The sequence below is a fragment of the Bubalus kerabau genome, chromosome 7 (genome assembly GCF_029407905.1).
Source record: "Bubalus kerabau isolate K-KA32 ecotype Philippines breed swamp buffalo chromosome 7, PCC_UOA_SB_1v2, whole genome shotgun sequence".
In the NCBI taxonomy this organism is placed as follows: Eukaryota; Metazoa; Chordata; class Mammalia; order Artiodactyla; family Bovidae; genus Bubalus; species Bubalus kerabau.
Genome location: NC_073630.1, coordinates 102,549,718 through 102,558,986, shown reverse-complemented (window position 1 = coordinate 102,558,986; position 9,269 = coordinate 102,549,718). Strand labels below are relative to the sequence as shown.

General features: G+C 39.1%; 2 protein-coding genes across 5 annotated transcripts in view; one reads left to right on the top strand and one right to left on the bottom strand.

The window, feature by feature from the left end:
* The window catches only part of ABRAXAS1 (abraxas 1, BRCA1 A complex subunit), a 257,244-nt gene that overhangs the window by 122,284 nt on the left and 125,691 nt on the right, over positions 1-9,269 (top strand). The gene's annotated exons all lie outside the window — the stretch shown is intronic.
* The window catches only part of GPAT3 (glycerol-3-phosphate acyltransferase 3), a 69,864-nt gene continuing 68,202 nt past the window's right edge, over positions 7,608-9,269 (bottom strand). For all 4 annotated transcript variants that reach the window (XM_055588969.1, XM_055588971.1, XM_055588970.1 and 1 more), the window contains exon 13: positions 7,608-8,870. In XM_055588969.1, coding sequence (XP_055444944.1) covers positions 8,759-8,870 — 112 coding nt within the window. In that variant the 3' untranslated portion in view covers positions 7,608-8,758. The remainder of the gene's footprint in view (positions 8,871-9,269) is intronic.

Sequence of the window (9,269 nt, the reverse complement as noted above, 5' to 3'; positions counted from 1 at the left end):
CCACTCATTAACCAAATTACTGTAGAACCTCCTGGGTAAGACAGGGTTTCAGAATCCTTCCTCTGTCCCATCCTAAAAAAATTCTGGCTCTTCAAGGACAACCTCAGAACCTGCCTTGAGAACAACCAGCACGGAAAATTCTTCCCAGTTAGAAGTCTGGAACTCTCACTTGTGCCCAATTTAGCAACAATCAGGCCCGGTGGTAAAGAATCTGCCTGTAACTCGGGAGACATAGAATGCAGGAAACATGGGTTTGGTCCCTGGGTCAGGAAGATCCCCTTGAGAAGGAAATGGCAACACACTTCAGTATTCTTGCCTGGGAAATCCCATGAACAGAGGAACCTGGAGGGCCACAGTCTATGGGGTTGCAAAAGAGTCAGACATGACTGAGCAATTAAACAAGACGTCAGGGTTACCAGTATGAGATGGTTGCTATAATAAGCAGGTCTTAACCAAGGTCAAATGTTCAGTCCATTTGGCAATGTTGACTGTCAGGCATGCATTCCATAGATCAGGCTCACTCTCTTCTCCCAGTTACAGAGCTCCATTGAGTTGACGCTATACTCTAGCTATAAGAAGAGTATAATTTTCTGTAAACTCTTCCTAAAGTTACACTAAAGAATGCGTAGGCATTTACTATCTTAGGTTTATACAAAAAAAAAAAAGTTAAAGATCACATTGAATCCCTTGTGATGGTTTTGTCCAAACATGCACCTTGATTTTTTGCTTTTCAGCTGCTACTGTGGATTTCTGTAAGCCCAGTAACTTTGTCATTACTTGTCATTGCTGTGTCCTTGGACCAGGTGCACATAGCAGGCACCATGTATGTGTTTTACTTTATAAAGCTAGAGAAACAGCCATCTGAAGGCTTTCCCAAGAAAGCTATCTTTCCCAAGAAAGCTATCATTCCCAATTGGTTTGTATAACTGGCAAGAATGTATCTTAAGTGAAGGGATATAATTTTGAAAGCATTTCCAAAAAAATTAAATTCACTTATTTTTAAAAGTAGTATCATATTTCACCTGGCAAGGAGACTGACTTTTTGGTCCCTGTCTTCCAGGCATCCTACACCCTAATCATAGCTTAAAGCTCAAAGGGATTCACGGTTTTTCAGTTCACCAAGACAGGGCATAAATATTCTATTTTAAAAGCTGTTTTGGGGCATATTTTCCAAGAGACCATTGAGTAGCCAGAACTGCTGTATGCTTCCTACAACAGCAGGGGGCACCCATCAAGGAGATTTTTGACCCCCGTGAAGAGCAATCAAAGGCTTTGATGGGACTTCCGTCCATGTTGACTCAGACCATAGGCAGTCAGAGAGCTTGTCATTCAGCCAAAAATTCAGAAAATACCACTGCACCTGCTTTCAGCTGCCGTCATGCCATTAGGTTATCATATGCAATGTGACTGTTAAGAATCTCAGAGCTTTCCCTGTGTTGGTCTGTATCTTCCTGTTTATCACTTCATCTTACAAAAAACCTTCAGCACAGTATTTAATTTGTAAATTAAGTTCTAATCCTAAAGGAAGCGCTCTGCTCTTTATATTAAAATAATGACTCAGAGAAACTTTTTAGAAAGCTATTGCTTTCTAGAACTCTTATTTCTACCAACATGTACCCATCCTCTTTTTATATGATAAAAGAAAACTGTTTTGACTGCTTCCATTAACTAGCAATGGCAACCCACTCCAGTATTCTTGCCTGGAGAATCCCCATGGACAGAGAAGCCTGGTGGGCTACAGTCTGTGGGGTTGAAAAGAGTCATATATGACTGAGAGATTAAGCATAGCACAGCCCATTAACTAGCAAGAAGGTACTCACGCCAAAGACTAAAGGAAGATACATAACCTCGGCAGATAAGCGGACTGGAGAGGCCAGCTATTGGCCTTCACCTTGAGGGTGTTGGCTAAGCCAAGCAAGCTTGAGCAGTGGTTTCCAGAGCCTCAGGGACCATAAAGAAGGCTGAGTGCAGAAGAATCAATGCTTTCAAACTATGGTGTTGGAGAAGACTCTTGAGAGTCCCTTGGACAGCAAGGAGATCAAACCAATCAATTCTAAAGGAAATCGATCCTCAATATTCATTGGAAGGATTGATGCTGAACTGTAGTTCTAATACTTTGGCCACCTGATGTGAAGAGTTGGCTCATTGGAAAAGACCTGTTGCTGGGAAAGACTGAGGGCAAGAGAAGGGGGCGGCAGAGGATGAGATGGTTGGATGGCATCACTGACTCAATGGACATTAGTTTGAGCAAACTTTGGGAGATAGTAGACAGAGAAGTCTGGCGTGCTACAGTCCATGGGATCACAGAGTCAGACAACTGAGCGACTGAACAACCACAACAGCAAGGACCTAAGGGACCAGATAAAAAGTTGAAGGCCAGCCCATGGTGAGAAGTCTAGTAGAAACTCTTTCCTTGAAGGGTGGGATCTCAAAGGACCACATCTTTTAAATAAGGATAAAGAAGAAATCACCCATCCTTCACTCCCAGATGCCAGCCCAATCAATTGCCTGTGTCAAACCTTAGTGCTAAGTGAAAGGGAAAAATAACTTCCCCCTAAGGATTTAAAACCACCTGGCAATTAAAAGAAAAGAATTACTCATAAACATAACAATATGGACAAATCTCAAAAACATTAGGCAGAGAATTCAAAACCACCAGATGACCTCATTTGGGTTGACAAGCCACATTCTCACTATATACATGGTTCAGTAAATCTCAAGCTAGTCAGTATACAGTGGTGCCAGGTTGACTGTACCCTAGAACAGAGGTAGGCAAACCATTCCAGCTGAAGGGCCAGCGAGTAAATATTGTAGGCATTGTGGGTGATCCGGTCACTGTTGCAACTGCTCAGCTCTGCAGTTGTAGCACAGAAGCAAACAGACAGTGAGTGAACAAACAGGCGTGGCTGTCTCCCAATAAAATCTTACAAATCTTTAAAAAATATTGCACAAGGTCCAGCCTATGGGCTATAGTTTGCTTATCCTTGATCTGAAGGCCTGAAGCTTGAAGATAAAAATTCCAAAGATGACATCATCATGAAAACTCTCTAACACACAAGAAATGACTCCCTTAATGAGAAGCCACAGGGGGGAAAAAAAAGACTCGGACTCAAGAAAGATGTAAGACTTTGGAATAGGTGGAAAAACATATAAAATCTATATGTGTAAGATGCTCCAAAACTTACTGAAGAGTAAGCACTCTTGAAAAAGAACCAAATACACAAGGAACTATATTCAATCTTATAATAACTTAGAAAAGAATCTGAAACAGACATATAGATGCAGATATAGATATGTGAATAACTGAATCACTTAGCTATACACCTGAAACTAACACATTATAAATCAATTACACTGCAATTTAGACAAAAAAAAAAAGAATAAATGTATATGCAAAACAGAAATACACTAACAGGTACAGAAAACAAATTAGTGATTACCAATGTGGAGAGGAAAGGGGGAAGGACAAATTGAGGGTATGAAATGAACAGACCCAAACTACTATGTATAAAACAGATAAGCAACAAGGATAAGCACATCCTGTAACAATTTTTAATGCAGTATAATCTGTAAAAATATTGAATCACTATGCTGTAAAACTGAAATGAATATAAAACTATATTTTAATAAAAAAATATTAAACACTGATTTTAAGCAATACGCCCTTTAGAGAACTATATTTTAAAACCTTCAAGTAATAAAATACCTTGCAGCCTCATAAAAATTAAAATGAAAAATAAAAAGAAATATAACTCATAAAAATGAAAAATATAAAAACTGAAATTAAAGACTCAATGAAGGGCCAGAACAGCAAATTAGGCAGAAGTAAAGAATTAGTGAAATGGTACAATCATAAGATTGTCCAGAAAGAAGTCTAGCTAGAGGCAAAGAAATGGAAAGTATAAAAAAGAGAGATTAAGAGACATATAGGATACAGTGAGAAAGTCTAGCACTTGCTTAATCAGACTTCTAAAAAGACAGGAGAGGGCAAGTGGGACAAAAACATTATGGAAAGGAATATCTGAGAATTGATGAAAAGTACTAAACCACAGATGAGAAGTCAAGTCACAAGCAAGATAGATAACAAGAGACTCACACTGAGTACATCACAGGAAAGTGGTAAAAGAACACAAACAAGTCACCTTACATATGCTCAAAGAAACACTACCTTCAAAGAAGTAATAATCGTGCCTCATAGCTGACTTCTCAGTAGCAACTATGGGATGATCCTTAACGTCATTAGAGAAAAATAACCCGATATGAACATAAACTTCTACATCTAGCAAAAACTTTCAAGAATGTATACAAATAAACATTCAGAAAAACAAAAACCGAATTTGCCACCAAGAGACTCTCATTCAGAAAAGTGATCCCACATGGAAGGGCTGAGATAAAAGAGGTAAGGAATAACAAAGTAGTCAACAGATGGGTAAACACTATGTAAAATTACAAAAAAGATTACGATGGCAACAATGATTATGATATTTTGTGATTATATAAGTAATTTAAATGCATATCATATAAATTCATAGAAGGAATGAATGACTGAAATTCTAAGTCCCTGTTTAATTCATGAGTGTAAGGATAGTGATCAATTTTAGACTTTGGCAAGTTGAAATTTATAACGTAACCACAGACGAAAACAAACAAGACCATTAAACCCCAACTTGAGCAGAGAAAATGGAAAAAGAAATAAATCCAAAAAAGGGCAAGAAGGAGAGAGCTATTTTTAAAAATGTAAGAAAGAAAACAGGGCTTCCCTGGTTGGCTCAGTTGTAAAAAAACTTGCCTGCCGATGCAGAAGATTCGAAGTCAATCCCTAGTCTGGGAAGATCCCCTGGAGAAGGAAATGGTAACCCACTCTGGTATTCTTGCCTGGAAAATCCCATGGACAGAGGAGCCTGGCAGGCTACAATCCATGGGGTTGCAGAAGAGTTGGACATGATTTAGTGACAAAACAACAAACAACCAGAAAGCACAAAATAAGATTAAAAATAAAATTTAAATATGCTACTACACTAAACGTAAATGTTGCTTTCATGTAGTGCTGATAGTATAATTTGTGTAAAATTGGTACAACCTTTTTGAAAATGTATGGCTGTTTCAACACTAAAGTTGAAATATTTATACCCTACCCTAGAACAATTCCTACTATACATACAACCAGAGAAAGTCCGCAGCATGTCTACCAAGAGATACACAAGCATTTCTCAATACATTAAAAAGAACCCTACTGTCCATTGACTATAAATGGAATAACAGTTGGTGAATTTTTCATATCTTCCAGGATACAGTCATGTTGTACTTATTGGCTTGGTAACAAATATGCCAATAACAAAGTATCTGTTTTTATCACTGCCCTTAAAGGATACCTGCACATAAATGCACACACATACATTTGTGTGTGCTCTAGAATTTCACAATAAATAAAAAGAAGACAAATGAGAATCAGAGCAGTAATTGGTCAAAGGCTGAAAAGCTGATTAGTGCTACAGCCACAATTAGAAAATGTCTTTATGACTCTTTATCTCATCTTAACCATTACTCCAAAAAATAACATCAAATACCAGTAGCATCAATCCATTGGAACCCAGTATTCAAAAAAAAACAAGCATACAGCTTTTGTCAAGTTCCCTAATAGGGTCCCTTGTTTTCACACCTCATCCTCCCTGTGGTCTCCTATCATAAGCCACTAGACCCAGCAAGAAACAAGTTAGATCTGCAGTACCACATTTTAAAAAGTACCATATTTCAGAAACAGCTATTGAGAGCAACTCTGGTCCAGAGGTGGCCCTCATGACCCCAGTACATTATCTGTAGTCATGATAAACCAACAGCCCTTATTGTGTATTTCCAGATATTAATAGAGTGCCCAAAATGCAGCACGTGCAAATCACCAAGTCGACTAGACCTTGGCAAGTCTGCCTCTACTAGAAAACTTTCCTCACCACTGGTCTTTGCTCCAGGCTGTGAACCAGGACTGTTTCCCCTATGCTCTGAGGATTATTTGCTCATTCAGACATGGCTGCTCATCGAATCCCAGTATGTGCCAGGATGTTTCAGAAACCCTTGGTGTTCCTGAAACCCAGTGTCTATAAAGGTCACCAAGACAAAGGGTAGGAATAAAAAAAGGCCATCACTTTTTTTTAGGTGATGGCCCATCACAAGACTCAATGAATGAATCTGTGTTAGATGAAAGGGCTTATCTAATGGGATTTTTTCCTATCAAATCCTGCTTACCCTTCATACACCAATAGTTACAGAAGTCCCAGGAATACTAAACTCTGGGCACAATATTTCTAAAGTGGGCATAAAATATAAAGAAAGGCAAGTCAAAAAAAAAAAAAAAACAAAGGTGTTCGGAGGAGCCTGGTAGGCTGCAGTCCATGGGGTCGCTAAGAGTCGGGCACAACTGAACGATTTCACTCTCACTTTTCACTTTCAAGCACTGGAGAAGGAAATGGCAACCCACTCCAGTATTCTTGCCTGGAGAATCCCAGGGACAGAGGAGCCTAGTGGGCTGCCGTCTATGGGGTCGCACAGAGTTGGACACGACTGACGTGACTTAGCAGTAGGGAACATAAGCTAAATCTGAGCAGTATTTGCTTTCTAAAAACATGTTTTCAGTAATACTGTAATTCCTAAAGCAACTTAAAAACTAGTTGTGTAAATAAAAAACTTACAAGACAAAGGTTCTGGTGCTCTGTGATGACCTATAGGGGTGGAATGGTAAGGGGTGGGGGCGGGTTTTGCAGAGGAGAGAGGCTCAAGGGAGGGGATATATGTATACATATAGTTGATTCACCTTGTACAGCAGAAACTAAGACAACATTGTAAAGCAATTATATTCTGTTAAAATAACAGCATTAGATTTTCTAGTGAATATGTGATAGCATTATTGCTTTCATGGTACCCTTGGAAAGATACATATTATCAGTATCCAAACAAAACAATTGTTAATTGTTCTCCCAACTTTCCTGAGAATTGACCTAATTAATAAAATGAGTTTATTAATTCAAGCTGTATTGAATATGACAAGCAAAAAGAAAAGGAAATCTTCTGAGAAAAAAAGAGTCACCACAACATACAAATTCACTGATTTGAGGTCTAAGCTTACCCCCCAGGAGAGTTTTTTGGGGGTGTGGGGCCAAAGGTTAAAGCAAGAACAAAGGAAAAAGATGGGGGGAAGCAAGAAGAGAAGGCTAGCTGACCGTGATGGTCACCTGTTCACAAATTTTCCTTTGGGATCAAATCCATGTAGCTTGAGGAGAATACACACTGATAGTGCTGGGGCAGGCCTATCTCAGTTAAGACAGAAGGGCCCGCGTTCATTTGCAAAACAACCCAAGTCTATGTCTTTGCACAAGACAAGGTCCAAGAGTCAGAGTCCAGACAAACTTAGCTTAAAAACAAAAAAAGAGGAAAAAAACACACCAAAACCAACGGTCCATGTTTCTTATTTTCCAGCCGTTGCAGTCTAATAAAATCGAACTATATCACTGAAATGAAAAAACAATCCTTGATTATAATGTGAAAAAATTTAACTTTACTCAAAAATCAAAAGGCGGCAAGAGAGTTGAGGTATGGAGAAAATAACGCAACACACGTTTAGAAATATAGAATTTATTTATATTCACCGTAAGACAGTGTCACATTTTATACATGGTTCCCAGAAGAGAAATAACACTCTGATGGCACTAGATTGCTATCAACGTTGCTTATGCGGCACAGTCGGGAAACACTGATTTTCCCTTTTAAAAGATTTAAGGCTCAGATTCCAAAAGGTAATTTTACCATTTATTTTCCTGTTTAAGAAAATGGGAAAGTTCTGAACTAAAGGACAAAGGGGTAATGGGCGAGGAACAGCGCCACCCACTTCACTCACAACACCCCCACCTCTGCTGAAGACACTCAATGCGACTGGTGGTGGTTGTCAGAGGCTCTTCCTCTTTGAAATGTGTTTGGTGACATGGATCAAACAAATCAGCAGATGGGAGAGGCATCAGGTAGAGATCTTTACTATAGGAACATGGAAAACTAAAAGCTTTATCGCCAGTTGCTGGCTAACATAGGTCTATTTGAAAGTCACCTACATATAAATACGCACTCACTGTAACGGGGATTCACTTTTCTTTGGTAAAGCTCACCAAATAGGATGTCTCTTCTAACACACGAGTAAAAAATATTTAATTTCCTTTCAACTTTCAGACCAAGGGGCCACAAAGCTGTCCTTTCTCTTAAAGACTATCTTCCATTTTTCTTTTCAACCTTGTAGTAGAACAAAACCATGACAGCCATTCAAATCTAATATGCAATCCTTGTTTAAGCAATTAAGGAAAGTAGGAAGGGAAGGGCGTGTGAAAACGAATCATGAACAAAGTTTGGGGTATGTTCTTGAGAACTGCCCTCTCAATGAGTTCCCAAAGTGTTTTATAGAAGAACTTTTTCCAGTACAAATACTTCATTCAATCCACAAGGCCACAGTCATTTCACAAAAGGCAGAATCAGTTCAAACTCAGTACACTACTTTACAGTTGATGCGGCTAATGCTATAACAACAAAAGCCAAGAAGGGCACCATGGGTTCCACCTCTGGCACGAGGAGGTAGAGACAACCATCCTGCAGAAAAGGTTAACAATTAAAAAAAAAAAAAGTAAAACAAAACAACACACTCCTTTCCTCCCCTCGCCAAAAAAAAAAAAAAAAACTCCACCCCATTCCATCTCTAAGGACTAGCTCTGCAAAGCCTGGATGGCATTCAGTCCAATTCCGACTTGAGAGATCCATTGCCCACAATCATTTTGCTGTAATTCTTCTGCTGCTCTTCCTTAAAGGTGTCCTTCACCTTGGCTCTCTTCAGGCCTCCATCCCTGAGAACAGAAAGACACATAAATACTCCTAGCAATGATTTCAAAGGGCTACCTACTTATACATGCTGCACAGTGCCATGGCATTGAGCAGATGCTCAGAGAGGAGGCAAAGTACAATGGATTTGGAAGCAGAAAGACCCAGATTTCAGCCTCTGCTTTACTGCTTAACCAGACCTGTGCTACTTAAAGGAAGGAACAATCTCTTTGATGTTTGGTAAGAATTAAGCACAATTTCACTGCTCAGTTTCTTTTTTAGAAGTTAGGGCTGCTATCTTCCATATTTGGATGCTATATTAAAACTTGGACTGTTTATCTTTTTCCCCAAGGAAAGCCAAGTACTAGACTTTTTCATCTAAATAGGCCTATGTGTATGTTAGTCGCTCACTCATGTCCGACTCA